The following is a 17,045-nucleotide window of genomic DNA, read 5'->3' on the forward strand; positions in this document are numbered from 1 at the left end:
TGGTAATGACCAGGTCTAGGATTCTGGAGCCCCTGGTGGGACTATGGATTAATTGATCCAAGGCATTGGAATTTATGAATTCCAAGAACCGTTGGGAAAAGGTGTTGGTGTACGAGTAGTTAATGGCAGGGTAGTTGAAATCACCCAGTATTAGGGTGTTTGGTTGTATATTAATATTTTCCAGTATGTTTAGAAAGGTGTAGTGAGAATCTTGGGGCATGGTGGGGGATCTGTAGCAAGCTACAGTTTGGATTGCAGTCTTACCTAGTGTTAGTTGCACCTGGAGAATTTCAGACACATTGTGTTGGGCAACTAACCTGGTGGTGTGAATATCCTTGGTGAATATGGACACTCCTACACCTTTAGTGTTTCAATCCTGGTTTGGTAGCCGAAAAGTGTGGTAAGAGTTGTAGCCTGGTATTGCAAGGGTGCTCTCTGCAGCCTTGAACCAGGTCTCAGTTACTGCACAGATATCGATGTTCTCCATTTTTAGGAGTGCCTCAAGAGAGTGGATTTTGAGGTTTAGACTTCTAACATTGAGCAGCATTACCTTCAGATTTTGCATACTTGTACCTGTTATGGTGGTGGTTTTGTACTATGAACTTTGCCTAAAAAAGGCACTATAGGGGTGGCAAAAGCCTTAGCCAGTAATCTGAATCCCAGGGGCGACAGGTGCAGACCATCTCTGGCAAAGCATTGTGGTCTGTCGATCATGTTGTCCCAGGCAGACAGATACTGGATCTCCTTTGAATGACACCAAAAGCTTAGCCAATTGTTGAAGTCAATCATTTTGTCCTTATATTGTGGTATCATTCTGGGCGAAGGTAAGATGCTACTCAGGGCTAGGGTCATACCTGCCTGGGCCACATGATCCAAGAGCTCTTCTATGTCTCTTTTTCATGTAGTCCAGGGAGGTACGTCTCAAGTCATTCACTCCAACATGGACAATGACAGAGTCATATTTGTACTTTTTGTGGAGTGACTTGAGTGCATGAGTTATGTGGCGGATCCTGGCACCTGACAGGCAGCTTACTGTAATTTTCTCCTTGTTCAGACTGGTGAGTGGGACATCAGTGTGCCTGACTATGGAGTCATCTATGACTAAAGTGTTAGGTACGTTGTCTTGCCTTAGGGGCTGTTGCTGGGTGGCACACTGGTGTTGTGAGCTATGTGACACTTTGGTTGTGATTGGTGTTTGTTTTCGTTTCAGTTTCGGACAGCCTTGTTGCTTGGGCGGTTACAGTTAGTGTTGCTATGTGTGGGTGCTGGTGGTGTGAGTTTAGAAGGGCTATGTGTTGCTTGAGGTGTAGTGGGGGTGTTAACTTTCTCCTCTTGACTGTCTAGCACAATCTTGGGTGGAGAGAGAGCGTTGCTTCCAGTTTGGCTATGTAAGTGCATCTCTCACAGGTTGTAGTGTTGGGTGGTAGGAGGAGAGGGTTGTCTGTGTACATGAGGCAATTGCTGCATTGCCCCAGTATGCCCAGATTCACCAGGTGGACAGCAGAAATCAACAGAAGCTGACCCTTGGACATGCCTGGTTTGGTGCTTTTTTTTTTTTTTTTGCAGTCAACTAGCACAAAAATACACTGAACTAAAAAAAAATAAAAATAAATATAAGTATCTACCTCAGATGAAACAAACTCCATTTACTTAAAGTAAAACAAGAGTAATTAAAAAGACACAAATTAACCATGTCTTGATTACAAATTTTCATTGACACTAGCTACATTAGGTGGGAGGTTTCAGCTTCAGCAATTTCCTCAGACCATTCTAACAGAAAAACAAAACCTCCCAGCATTTACTAATAGGGACTGCCAGTCAGTACTTAGGCAATTATGATATGTAATTAGAGTTCCTTTCAACAATTTGTACCTCTAAACCTAAAAAAAAATGAACAGTGAGCTCCTAAGTACTGAGATCTAGCTTTACTAAGACTAAGCATAAATTAAAAATTCTATACCTGTAATAAGGGTTTCTTATGAGGGAAGGAACTAATTCAGGAGATGTAATCACCTGAGCTTTTACGAGATTCTGGTATGAATCTGAAATGCTGGAAGCTCATCTGTTTTATTCTGAATTTTAAATTGAATTTTCTGTTCATGGGTTGATAAAGGTTACATCTTGCCAGGTGGTCCAAACTCAAGACACTGCTGTCACATTCCATCTGGATTCTGGATTGATCTACTAGCATTAATTAGAACCTTAAATGAATCAATCACTATACTGAAAACAGCACTTGAGAAAACAATAGGGCACAAGGTATGTCTCTAAGATGAACTCAAGTTTTAATCTACATGAACAGTGGAAACCAACTGAAGGGAAGAGGAAGAGATCACCAGTTACAATGACAGCAGCATCAGTAAGTTGGGCAATTCCTTGAGCCTAAGAAGACAACGTTGGCTGCATTAGCTATGGGCAAAGCAAAACCTATAAATAATGTTGCTACTATGACAACATTTTGAAGCAAGGTACCAACTGATGACAGGCTCTGCATGACAGTGACTATAGGTTTAATGCAGAGAACAAGTGTATATGTCAAATAGCACTGAAGTAAATGGGAGAATTCTAACAGTAAGCTGTACTGTTATCATACGTTCATAGGTAGGTACTAGGCTATTAGCCCTAGGGCCTATATAAACGTAGCCAAACGGTACCCTGGCTTTTGCCACCCAAGAAAATTATTTTCCTGTGCCCCTGTTGAGCAGAGCCACAGAAGTGATCCCCGGGGTGAATTTCCTATCTCCCATCCAATCATCAAGATTTTTCTTGAAGAGTGCTAATGAGGAGCTTTGTTTGATATAAATAGGTAGTTTGTTCCAGAGTATGGGAAGTCTCTGGGACAGGAATCTATCACTCAAGCATGTTCTGTTTATTGTGGTGAAAAGGTATTGGTCCCTAGAGTGTCTCGGAAGGATTGGGATTTCATTAAGTAGGGCATGTCCAACAGCTCTGGGTTTGACATAGCTTTGTATGTTAGGCAGAGATCGCCTCTGAGTAGTCGATATGCGCAGAGTACAGCAGGAGTTTTTTGAGAGTCTGTGTAGGGCATCTGTTTGAGGCCGGTAATCCTCTTTGTGAGGTATTTCTGTGGCCTTTCCAGTTGTTGTAGATGTCTTGTGAGGTACATACGAAAAGGGGCGTTGTACTCTATAATGGGTCTAATGAGTGATGAGTAGAGGGGAACAATGACCTCTTTTTTCCTGGATGAGAAACCTTTTGTGTTGATGTGTGCCACGTAGAAGGATTTCCTGACTACAGTGGCGATGTGATTATCAAAGAAGAGACTACTGTCCACCTGTGTCCCAAGATCTCATCACACTTTCGGTGTTACGTAGACTACTGCCTATGTGGTAATTCATGGGTACAGAGTTTTTACCAAAAGGGATGACAATGCACTTTTTGGCATTGAGCTTGAGACCATAGCTTTGACACCAGGCATCTGTCTCAGTGAGGCCCTTTTGTAGGCTGGCCACATCGTTAGGAGTTTTGATTATGGCTCAATCAATAACATGACTGAGGAAACTTTAAAAGTTAGGGAGAGGAAAGCAAATAAAAGAAAGGGCAGAATATGGCAAATGTATACAGTAATGACTGGATAGGTGTTATCATCAGCTAATGGGCAAAGACACACAACCAATCTAGGAGTCAAGGGCTGAGATGTGGGTATGAAACCAGCATAGAACCCGGCCCTAACATTACTAAAATAATGTGAACTTCTAAGCTGCTTTTGCTACAAATGAAACATCAAAGAAACAGATGCAAGAAAGGCAAATGATTTATCATCTAAACCTATGTAAAATCTTAACAAGGCTATGCTTGCATAACCTATGCAGAGTCTAGACACAGCATGTGCCTCTAAAAGTCAAGCAATGAAATGGGGTCCCACAGAACAGTGCAATGACCACCAAAGGAACAGTCCCTGACAGCCTACAGGGTAAAGCAAAAACAGAATTAATGGAAACAAACTATGGCAGCAAGTCCTTTGAAGACTAACACTGAGGCCCAATAAGACCATTTAATTGATAAACTAAGATACCACTGCCACTGAGGAAACTCTCAAATGTAGATGAATATTGAACACATATCTCACAGAGATGAAAGACTGACATCAAACCCTCAATCTACACCCAGTTAGCAAACACTAAAGAGAGAGAGGATATATCTAAGTTTTCCTGGAGAGGCAAAAACTTGCTCAAGACCGAAGAGATTAAAATAAGAAAACGACAGATTTCAAATCAAATTTCACTTTCTGAATCAGAGGAGTTATTTCTTAACGCTGGCAACTCACTTCATCTAAAACTGACAAACTACACAGAGTGCAGAGGCACCAAATAATCTATAACAAACAGTAAAGACTGATAGGGATGAATCTCAAATCTGTCCAAACCATATCATGAGTACAGAAGGACAGCATCTACGAAAGGCATATGTTCACTATCAGGAGACAAGACATGACAGTGCAATGACAACGTCAGAAGTGATGAAGTAAACTTTTTCTGCAGCAAATGAGTGGACAACACATGTTAAAAGACTCAAACAGAGCAAACAGAATGGGCAGAGGACATTCTAGAATGCATGTTTCTATTGGCTGTCAGATTATTACCCAAAAGGGTAAGTCAATCAAAAGATTCTGGTTGAAAAAGGTCTTTTGGATCATCTCGCCCAGCTAGTTAATAAACAGATAATAATTATACTGGACAACCGCATACGCCTAGGTGTTCTAAACTAGCTAATGGTCTTTGTAGTTGCAATCTAATGAAAATTAAGAGCTTCAAGACTGCAACGGAGGAAACTTGTGTTTGTCTTAAGGGATACATGAATTGTGTAAATGATTGAAAATGCCTGCCTGCATGTAAGGTCCTGAAGCTCTGAGACTGCATTCAGAAGTGAAGGCCACTAAACAAACAAACAAAAAAAAACATTTATAAAGACCTGAACTTCATAGTCATTAAACCAGCTAAACTAGTCGGTTCAAAAAGCAGAGGTTCCTCAAAGTTAGGCAAAGATGTAGAACCCCTTTTAAGACACTGATGATCAGTCAATACTGGGTTATGGTCATGCTCACTTAAAGCAGATGACATGCTGAAATGGGTGATACAAGCACCATGACTCTGAAATAAAATATATCCAGATCATACAGATGGATGATAAAACAGAAGCACCCATGTCTTGAATGATTGAGGACTGAGGAGGCAAAGGATACGTCTCATACTATGTATTTGTCAAAATACTTTTATTAGGTACAAGGATTCCTGGTGCTTGAATCCCAGCTGGGACTACAGCAGGAACCAGGCCATGAGGTGGAGCTAGACAACAGCCCAGCCACGCAGACCTTCCATGGCTTGAATGTGGATAACTTTCTGTAATGCCAGAGAACTGAATACATGAAAGCACACCCTATTTGGTATCTAAAGGGAGATGTACATTGTTTGTTTCTTTTTTTTACTATGAACTTTGTGATACAGCAATAAATTAGAGCAAATGGTGAGAAGGCATACATAAAATCACCCTGGTTCTACAATTAGTAAATGAATAATGCATACTTGAGGCTACAGCTAGACAGAATAAACTGGTGAAAGTCTCAACTACAATAAGAGAAAAAAATCTATAGCAAGCCCTAGCATTTCCTTACATAAATATACCTACACTATGGTCAGACAATCATGCAGAAAATTTAAAAGCCCCAAAACTATTTCAATGCTTGTGAATTGATAGAAACTGCAAAAACAGGATTTTTTAATGGGAAACCACAATCAATAAGTTGTAACACATGGAACTCTACTATACAGGCTGCAACTTCATCCATGTTACCCACAACTAAAGGGGGTAAGCCAATCTCTGCCATCGTGATATGGAGTGCAAGTCATGAGGCCATTACTGCCACAAGGATTGAACAGAGTTGTGACAAAAGGAGGTACTGCCAGCACAGCTAGCTGGAATTTTGTAAATAATTATATGTCATTTGTGAATATCAAACTAATTTATATAAGATGCTTGTGTTACAAATCTATTAGAACTGTATGTTGTATATATCAAACTGCTCTGTACAGACATCTGTGTGGAAAGGGCATTTGTAAAGTGCTGTGTTTAACATATATCTTCAGTGTGCCCTGTTGGAAGAGAACATAAACCTACATGCACTATTGCAACTGTTTAAATGTATATATTTTAATAGTGGAAAATGGAATACAGAGAGTTAACCTCAGTCCAGTAAACTTTAGAAAAATATTTGAAATTAAATCACTTTATAGGCTATGGCATAGATAGTCTCTCTCTCAAGTTTTCAGTGCAGCTAAAGACAAAGTTTGCACTAGGAAGCTTTCTGCATTGCCTTTAGGGTAAACTAATAGCTACTTTGGGAGCATGAAGGAATGTAATAGTTTTATGACTTCCAGCATCTGCCAAACATCTGAGCAAAACCCCTTGTATGAGTATTTATACAGGTAGATGCTAAATACTGCCAGATTCAGGAATGGGGGGGTTGTGTAAGAACTTGAAGTCAGATGACCAAAAATTATGTTATTTTGCAATCTATCCCTGCAATAATATTTTAGATATTATTTTGATCAGTTTCTTAGTGAGAGAGCATTCTGCATTATGTCTTAGACCTGACAACAAGAACCATTCACCCCAACATCTGCTTTGCCCTAATAGCAAGTTACTAGGGAATAATATAATTCTCTTATATACAGTCTGGGATACAGTGAAGCTTAGTTTAGATATTTGTCTTTAATTATATGACACTGTCGTTCAGTGTTGTTTTAAATATTTCCTATGTTTTTGAACTCTGATGTCATTGTGAATATATATTTAGTATTTTCTTGTTCTTTTATTATTTATTATTAAATATATTTAAATCTTTCATTGTGGCTGATCTTTGCAGAGATATTTAAGTTTTGAGAGCACTTGCATATTTATCTGGTGACAGTGTGTGGGACAATCTTAATAGCCTTGCTCTTAGTCAAAATATTATTTGTATTAATATCACTCAGTATATTGGGTACCCTTGTAATGGCCTTAAAGTAGCTGTCAGGAGTGACTGAAGGCAGTGAAAAGTACCTTATAGTCTGGGCAGAAGAGGACATAGCTAGTAAACCTGTGCCAGCCTTTCCCAGGTGTGTGTGTGTGTGTGTGTGTGTGTGTGTGTGTGTGTGTGTGTGTGTGTGTGTGTGTGTGTGTGTGTGTGTAAATCAAACTTCAAAGAGTGTGTGTGTCAGCTACTTGGACATAGAGGGTGCTGGAGGTATTGGCTTGGTAACTTACCTAAGATCTCAACTCTATAGCCAGTGGGGAGTCTTATTGGGGATCTGAAGAAAAAGTGAGAAGCCAGCCCCAGGACTGACTGTGGTCTCTACGTGCTCTTAAGGGAAATTGCAATGGATGCAGACAGCTGCATCTGGAAATACTGTGTGTACCTGTTAACCTCCAAGTGAACGGCCTCCAATGTTGCCAGTGGTGATGATTGAGGCTCCTTGATTACTGGTTGGCAATGGTGAGTCATCACAAGAGTGTTCTCTCTAGTGTCCCATTCCAAAATATCCATACCAGACAAAACTGCTCATCTTCAACTTGAGAAGGGGAAATCAAGAGTGGCCAAAGGAATCCACCGATACTTTCAGTTCTTCCCGGATGTGAAAAGGTGAGAGACTGATGTCTCTGTTTATGGCAAAATGCCAAATCTGCATCTTCTCTCTGTAAAAGAGGTATGATTTCTTATTTAGGTGCCACATGAGGAATTGGTTTCCAGACCAAATAATAAGAGGCCCCAGACCAAATAATAAGAGGCCCCAGAAGCAGCTTTCTATCAAAAGACTTTGCAGTCAAGAGAAATGCACATCTTCAGCTGGTAGATGTGGAACTCCTCTTACACAGTTTAAAAAAAAACACTTCCCCATTAACTTTGGCCAAGTCAAAAAGGGTTCCTCAGTCCAATAGCAAAGCACCTGTCACCAGGAACTTTGACAAGTTTAGCTGCATGAATGGAAGACCCACCATGAATTTGGTGGTTAAAGTGCATCACTCAAAGGTCTGTCAGTAAGGGGTTAACAGCATGCAAAAATTATGTACTCAATGACATCTCACAGTCATCTGCAATCTCCAAATTTTGAGGTCAGCAAATGATACAGTGACGATCACAGCAACCATCAATTCCAAAAGGCATAGGACAATTTAAGCCTGAACTTTACACTATGTCCTCACACAGGTTTCCAATGGCAATAAAGGAAAGGACTTTCAAAGCAGGAAAGAACAACCAACCCTGAGGTGCTGGACACCAAAGGTAATCCTTTAAGACATGAACAAGAGTCTTACAGTTTACAGTGACTGCCAGTGACTACAGTCATGGCAGCATCCACAACAGCCCTTGATGGGACCAGCAAGAGTCACTCGTCCAGAAAAAATAACACATGGAGAGTTTCTTCTACAAACTATCACCTTGTCAAACACTTTGGAAGCAAACAATAGAAAAAAACTGGTTGCACACAGGAACTAGACATGTAGCTGTGCTGCTACCTGACTGCCCTTCACTGCTCTTTCCACTCAAACTATCACCTCTTGAATATCCTAGTATCTCTTGCAACAATGTTAGCCTCTCCTCAGCACCAGATTGAGGGATAACTGTTTTGATGTTTTCCTTGTATGTCAGATTGAGGGATAACTGTTTTGATGTTTTCCTTGTATGTCTGTTCTACAGACTTCTTTGGAGCAGGTATACACAGTTTTCTAATTTTATTAAATGCAATGCCTAACTTTTAAGTTCTGCCTAGTGCATGAAAAATCCAATGAAAACTATTTCTCCCAGCTGTGCACTCCCATTCCAGTTTATAAATGTAAGGAAGTAAATAAATAAATAATGAATCCATGCCACTTGGGGAACAGTAAAAAACAGTAACAGAAAACCACAAATTCAATCCGCAGGCACGATACCACTTAGCTCGAACAGAGATTAGGAGACTGATGTCAACTGACGATAATTTTTATTTAATAATCCAACAATGAAGCATATTAACTGAATACAGTACAAGAATAATAAATCAGGTTAAGCGCTTTCATCTGACTGTTTCAGACTTCCTCAGATTCTGATACGCTTCATTGTTAGATTATTAAATAAAAATTATCGTCAGTTGACATCAGTGTCCTAATCTCTGTTCGAGCTAAGTGGTATCGTGCCTGCGGATTGAACTTGGGGAACAGTCACCTAATCCCTTTACTTACAAACTCACACTAATCAACTCAATTAAGAATGAAACATCAACAGCACCGATACTTCCAACAGTTATTAAAATACAAACTTTTGTACTTGTACTTCACCTATTTGTGAAATGAATGCTCTCAGTACTCACAAATGGTAAAACAAACTTAAAATGTACAGGAGGCCAGATTTTAAAATCCTTACTACTTATACTTCTAATGAAATAAAGACGTCATTACAGAAACTACAGACTATGTTAAATACACATACAATTTAAGAGTTAATTGTTTAGAAAAAAATATATACAGAAAAAATAACTAATTAAAAAACAACTAAGAATTAAAAAAAAAATGTGGAAATAGGAAAGTGAATAATGCCAAGAACAGTTTAGATGCAGAGGTGGTGGGGGGTTTAATTTAAGAGCATTAAATATAAAAAAACTATACTGCAAGTTTAATGGAAATAATAAAATGTAACTGCTGCTAAATTAGAATAAAATTTGGTCAGAAAAGCTTGCATTACACAAGACTAAATATGTATTTGTGGTCAATTTTAGTATATGCTGACTATGCTATGAAGATCACATCACCTGTCTGAAAAAGGTGTCAAGTTAGCAAAGTATGTTTTTACAACAGATTTCAGATGGCTTTAGTTTCTTTTAAAGGATTACCATGAAATTCTGTCAGTTTTGACTCCAGGACGTAAAATTCTAGGTATCTTCTATGCACAGACCAACGCTCTGGTTCATGCCCCACTGAAAAAGGAAGAAGCAAAAATCATCAGAAAATACCACACTATTAACAATCATTGTTATATTGACATATGAACTGAAAAAAAAAACTGCCATAACTGTTGAAGTGACACTTCATAAAGCCAAACTTGTTTGTTTTAGGACTGTATTTCAGAATGACATTACTGGAAAATTTAAACAGTATTCACAGAATAACATACAAGGAGTGTACAAGCAAAATAGTGTACAAAAATAAAATAATGAAATATGCTAAATTAAAAAAAAACTAATTTAAAGAAAGACTTTCAGCAAAATGCTTTTAACCTAGCTCTGTAGTCCACAGGGGTGGAGTCCCTACTAAAACCCAGACGGTTTCATTTAGCAGCCATGGCACTGGAACAGCCAAACATATAGGAGGGAAGAATCAGGAAATATGGCCCTCTTAGCTATCCTAGGGGTTGGAAGAGGTTTTTTGAAGTCAAGGGCACAATGGGTGGTGCAATTTCACTGGTGGAGATGAGTAATCAGGGCTGCTTGGAGGGAATGCCCCTAACAGAAGTGAGGGGACATTCTCTGCAAAAGGCCCACTGCATATCTTTCACTGGCAGCTAGCCAGGTACATGCTGGTTGGTGCCCAAGAGGGGAAAAAAACAATAAAATGTGAACCAGCTCTGACGGTCAAGATGACAGCCCCTCACAGCTGAATCTCACCCTAATGATGGGAAGCAAATGGGACAACTGGCCAAAGGCGTCTGATGGTCAACAGACAAAGGGCAAAGTACTGTAAATAAATAAATAAATATATTCACATTCTAAAAAGTGCTTCACTGTGGCTTCCTAACCAGTAACAATCATTTTGTCTCCTGCTTTTTGACAGATTTTATGTATTTATTTATACTTGTTAGCTGCTGTAAAACACCAATCACAGTAGACCAGTTGCAGGTTCAGCCCAAAAGACTACATGTACATTAAGAACAATGACACATTCATCAAGCATAAAAAATAGAAAGACATTATATATCAAATATGCAATAACAGCAAACACCACCAAATAACCGAACAAAACCTCTGAAAAAGTTGATGTTACATACAAAATATGCAGAAGTTACATTATATGGACTACAATGACTGAAATCCATGAGGGAAGTGAGAACCGTGAGGTATCCACAGGAGAAACATTGACAGTGGGGCTGCTTATAAAGAGATTAGCTTTGAGGGGAGAGAGACATAGAAAGAAATGCATTGCATGTGTTTGGGATCAGATGGCATCTGGCAGTAAAGGCTCCCAGAGTTTTGTGAAAAAAATTGAGAGGTTGTGGTCGGTGCAGTGAAATCTGGTTTTGGATATTTGCAGAATAGGACCCATATGAAGTTGACTTCTGATTTTACATGAAGGTATTTTCATGGCTAGTTTAACAGCAAATGGGGAAGGGTTTTAGAGTGCATTACTATAAAAACCTGACACCCAAGAAGAAAGGCATCTCTTTGTTTCACAAACAAATAAGTGGATTCTTACGCAATGGTGTTATTACTTCGAAGACAGGGTAACAAATCTACACATTTTATTGGATAGGGTCTGCAGTACTACTGTATTTCCACTTAAAGTGGCTGACATTAAGGGAAGTCCATATTCTACTTAAGCATACAGCATACACAAGCACAAATGCACAGGCATAGCTAGGGTGCCGCGAAGGGGCAGTCGCCCTACTGCAAAGTGTTAGGCTGAAAGATCAGTCTTTACTGCATTACTGGCACTCAAAAATGAATGCTCATATTGCATTTGTAATCAGGACTGAATCACTTTCATTCTCTGTGTGTGGAATACACTGATGAATTGTTACAGCTTAAAAATAAAGAGAGCAGTCTTTCTTTTTCTTTTAGGTTCATAGGTTCATACTAGGCTATCTGCCCAAGGGCATTTATAAGCCTAGCCAGAGTATGTTTGGCTTTCGCCACCCATTTTAAATTAATTTTGCTATGCCCTTTTTCGAGGTTAGTATACTGTGCCTCTGTCTAACAGTGACACAGAAGTGATACCCGGGGTAAACCTATGATCTCCCATCCACTCATCAAGATTCCTCTTGAAGAGAGTCAATGAGGGACTCTGCCTAACCTGGACTGGGATTTTATTCCATAGTGAAGGGAGCCTCTGGGTTATGAATCTGTCCCTCCAGCATGTCCTATTTATTTCAGTGCTGAGGTTCAAGTCTCTCGAGCGTGTAGCTCGATGGGATTTGGATTTTTTGAGGTGCAGCATGTCCCTTAATTCCGGGTTGGACATGGCCTTATTCGTCAGGCACAGGTCACCTCTGAGCAGGCGGTATGCCACTGAGTAGAGCTGGAGTTTCTTTAACCGGGCAGCATATGGCATCTGTTTGAGCCTTTGATCCTCTTGGTGAGGTACTTTTGGGGTCTTTCCAGTTGCTGCAGGTGTTTGGTAAGGTATATCCCAAAAGGGGCATTGTACTTGATTATGGGCCTGATGAGGGATGAGTAAAGAGGCACGATGACCTCCCCTAATCTAGATGTGAATCCCTTCATGATTAGGTGGGCTATATAAAATGTTTTTCTAACCACTTTGGCCACGTGGTTGTCAAATGAGAGATTGCTATCAACTTGGGTCCCCAGGTCCCTAATGACTTCTTCTGTACTTAATGGATTACCACCTATGTGGTAATTTGTGGGCACTTTGTTTTTGCCAAAGGGGATGACTATACACTTTTTGGCATTTAGCTTGAGGCCATGGCTCTGGCACCAGTTGTCTGTTTCTATGAGGCCCTTTTGGAGGATGCTTGTGTCGGCTGGAGAGTCGATTATGGCACCCAGTTTGCAGTCATCTGCAAACTTGGTCAGCCACAGTCCTTCCGTGTTGGCCTGTACCTCCAAGAAATATATACCAAACAAGAGAGGTCCCCAGGACTGAGCCTTGTGGGACGCCACTTGTAACTGGTTTGGAGTCTGACATGGCTCCAGCAATTCTAACCATGTGGGTTCTGTCCTTGAGCCAGTTTGCAACCCATCTAGTGACATAGGGGTTTATATTTAAGCTGGTGAGCTTATCTGTAATGCCCGAGTGGGGTATTGTATCGAAGGCTTTTGCGAGGTCCAGATAGGCTGTGTGGACCACCTTCCCTTCGTCAATGGCCTTGGTGACTATTTCAAAGAAGTCAACCAGGTTTAAGAGGCAGGATCTGCCCTTAACAAAGCCAAACTGGGTAGGATCCAGTGTCTGTAGGTCCCCAATATCTTTATTTATGAGGTCCATAATGATCCTTTCCATAGCTTTGCAGACCAAGCTAGTCAGGCTTATGGGGCGATAGTTTCCAGGGTCCGTTGAGGCACCACCTTTGTGGAGAGGGACCACTGTTGCTGTACGCCACTCTTTGGGTACATATCCTGTAGTAAGGCTGAGATTGAACAGAAGTTTTATGTTTGGGTTTATCTGTTCTGGGGCTTCATGTAGCACGCACCCTCCGACACCGTCTGGTCCCATTGATGCTGTGTTTTTTGCTTTGGAGAGGGCGGCTCCCACCTGAGCATCTGAGATGTTGGGGGGGCAGCACTCTGCTGGGATAGATATTTGCCCTTTTGGTGGGAGAAGTTTGCTGAACCTGTCAGCTAGGATGTTGGTAATGTCTGTGGGATCAGTGTATTTTTTGTCATTTTGGACTAATTCTGAGCATATCTGTGAATTCCCACCCAGGTTCCTAACATAACTAAAGAAAGCCTTGTGATTATCTTTAGTGTCCTGTGCAATTTTTCTCTCGAAGCTGGCCTTTGATGATTTTATGAGTGCCCTTAGTTTTTTGCTAATACTGATCAGAGATGCCTTCCCTTTTTGGGATTTTGCTCTATCATGTAGTAGCTTCCTCCTTCTGTTGTATAGTTTGTTTATGGCTGGGGTCCACCAGACAGGTCGTCTGCCTTTGGAGGATTGGGTCTTGGTTTTATTTGGGATTGCATGATCCATGCATTCCTGAAGGTGTTCATAGAATGCATTTATAAAGGATTCTGCAGTCTGGACCGTATTTTCCACAGGCCCGGGGGCTTTAAAGGATTCCACCTTGGTTTTGAGGAGTGAGACATTTGCTTTAGAGAAGTTTTTCACTGTGGTTTTCTGGGCAGGGGGTGGGGTCGGGATGTGAATATCCAGTGAGATCAGTTTATGGTCTGATCTTACCAGTGAGGGATACACTTCTGGTCTGGAGCATAGAGACCCCATGTTGGTGATGATCAGGTCCAGTATGTTTTCCCCTCTTGTGGGAGTGGTAACAAGTTGTTCCATAGCATTTGAGTTTATGAATTCTAGGAACCTTTGGGCAAGGGTGTTGGAGCAAGAGTAATGCTCCCAATCTATGTTTGGGTAGTTGAAGTCGCCCAATATAATGGTGTTCGGAGATACCTTCATATTTTCCAGTGTTCTCAGGAAGGCCGAGTGGGGTTCCTGGGTTTGGGAGGGTGGTCTGTAGCAGGCTATAAACTGGAAGGCAGTTTTACCCACTGTTAGTTGCACATGGATAGTCTCTGATGCTTCGTGCTTTGCCACCAACCTGGAGGTGTGGGTATCTTTGATGAATATCGATACTCCCCCTCCTTTTGTGGTTCGGTCCAAGTTTTGGGGCCGAAAAGCATGGTATGAGGTATAACCTGGTAGTGCTGGGGTGCTCTCGGGAGTCCTGAACCAGGTTTCTGTTACTGCACAGATATCGATGTTCTCCATGCTAAGGAGAGTTTCGAGTGCGTGCATCCTGAGGTTTAGACTTCTAGCGTTGAGTAGCATTACTCTTAGTTTCTTATCCCTTGTGATAACTATGGAGGTGGGTTTGTCTTTTGAGCCTTGCCTAAAAAAGGCACTATGGGGGTAGCAAGAGCCTTTGCCAATATCCGAAAGCCCAGGGGTGACAGGTGCAAGCCGTCCCTAGCAAAGCATCGTGGCTTGTCGTGCATATCATCCCACGCTGACAGGCATTGGATCCCCTTTGAATGACACCAATACTTAAGCCAATTGTTGAAATTGATCATCTTGTCTTCATATTGTAGCATCATTCTTGGTGAGGGTAAGATGCTACTCAAGGTCAGGGTCATACCAGCCTGGGCTACATGCTCAGAGAGCTCCTCTATGTCTCTCTTCATGTAGTCCAGGGAGGTACGTCTCAGGTCATTCACACCAGCATGGACAATGACTGAGTCATATTTGTACTTGCCTTGGAGTGACCTGAGTGCTTGTGTTATGTGGCGGATCCTAGCGCCAGACAGGCTGCTCACCGTGACCTTCTCCTTGTTCAGCGTGGTGTGTGGGGCGTCAGTGTGCCTGGCGATAGAGTCACCTATTACAAGTGTATCAGGTGTGTTGTTTAGCCTTAAGGGCTGTGACTGTTCAGCACACTGGCTTTGTGAGATATGTATTGCACGTGTTTTGTTTTGGGGTAGCGGTTGCTTGGGTGTCTGCTTTGGAGGTCTCTGCTGCTTAGGCAGATCTTTATTTAGAGCCTCGAGTATGTTTTGTGTGATTATGTGTTTGGTTTGCTGTCGTGGTAGGTCTATGTGAGACTGGAATTGTAGTGAGTGTGGTTTCCTTCTCCTCCTGACTGGTTATGCCAGTACTGATTTGAGAGAGCTTAGCCTCCAGTTTGGCTATATGGTTGCATCTCTCACATGTGTTGGAATTTGTTGGGAGGAGGAGAGGGTTGTCTGTGTACATGAGGCAGTTGTAACATTGCCTCAAGATTCCCATATTCACCAGCTGGACCAGAGAGGAGATTGACAACTGACCTTTGGACATGCTAGAATAATATTGGGAATTCCTTTATAATTGAAAACAAGGGCCAATGGGAGCGAGGGTGTAGTGCTTTTAATTTTTAGTGCTGACTTATAATTGCTTTAGTGAGCAAGTGCCAGGTAACAAGTGCAATGTGTTACAGATAACTTAAATGCAAAAACGACAAACAGTAACTTTCTTTCAAGCGAAGCAAGGAAATAAGTACAGTAAGCAATGCAGATATCACTAGGGATCCACAGAAGCTGAGAAGCCGTGTTTTAGGTGGAATTAGCGTTCCAGGGAAATAACAAGCATACAAACAAAGCTAGATTCAGCAGGCCTGGATCTAGTCTATGCTACAGCAAACAAGGTGTACCAATTTCAGTAAGATACAGTTCAAATATTCAGGCACTATAAACCTTTAACCAGAAATTCCCAGCTCAGAAGGGCAGAGTCCAGCCTCTCCTCCCACAAGAGTGCAGACCACGAACCTTCTTAATGTAAAATAACTGGCCTGAAGCCCAAGTGCTTAAACCAGAGCTAATACACTTTAAGAATAACAGATACTGAGCTCTCAGTCAGCAGTTCCCAACTTAGAAGGATGAAAGCTACCTGTCCTGCCACCACAGTGCATGCTACAAACCTTCCTAATGTAGAACAACTGGTCTGAAGCCCAAGTGCTTAATCCAAAAGACTTGGAATGATAGCTACACTTTAACCAAGTTACTACCAAGCAGTAATAAATACAACTGAATACTTTAAGTAATGCCTGGATTAGTGCTCAAGTTATACAAACAAAGCTAGATTCAGCACGCCTGGATCTAGTCTATGCTACAGCAAACAAGGTGTACCAATTTCAGTAAGAAGAAATTCAGATATGCATGCACTATAAGCCTTCAACCAGAAATTCCCAGCTCAGAAGGGCAGAGTCCAGCCTCTCCTCCCACAAGAGTGCAGACCACGAAACCCTCTTAATGTAAAATAACCAGCCTGAAAGCCCAAGTGCTTAAACCAGAATATACTTTTAGAATAACAGACACTGAGCCCTCAATCAGCAGTTCCCAACTTAGAGGGATGTAAGCTACCTGTTCTGCCACTACAGTGCAGACCACAAACCCTCTCAATGTAAAACAACTGGTCTGAAGCCCAAGTGTTTAAACTAAAAGGCTTAGAATGAGTTACACCAAGCAGTAATAAATACAATTGAGAACAATTGTCTTTTAAGTCATAACTAATTTTTTGGCTCCTCAACCAGAAAGTTGAAGAGGCACCAGCAGATTGGAGAATGGCACAGGGCACAAGAATTCCTAGCAATAGTTCTGCACAAATGGATTAAAATGTTAAAAAAGGGCTCTTGTCATTCTTAA

General features: G+C 41.1%; 1 protein-coding gene across 1 annotated transcript in view; it reads right to left on the minus strand.

Annotated features, from left to right (window-relative positions):
* Positions 1-17,045, minus strand: part of SNX14 (sorting nexin 14) — a 1,453,711-nt gene that overhangs the window by 546,538 nt on the left and 890,128 nt on the right. The window contains exon 14 of the mRNA XM_044067476.1: positions 9,861-9,944. Coding sequence (XP_043923411.1) covers positions 9,861-9,944 — 84 coding nt within the window. The remainder of the gene's footprint in view (positions 1-9,860; positions 9,945-17,045) is intronic.

This window comes from Protopterus annectens, chromosome 1.part0 (genome assembly GCF_019279795.1).
Source record: "Protopterus annectens isolate FY-2018-M chromosome 1.part0, PAN1.0, whole genome shotgun sequence".
NCBI classification, from domain to species: domain Eukaryota; kingdom Metazoa; phylum Chordata; order Ceratodontiformes; family Protopteridae; genus Protopterus; species Protopterus annectens.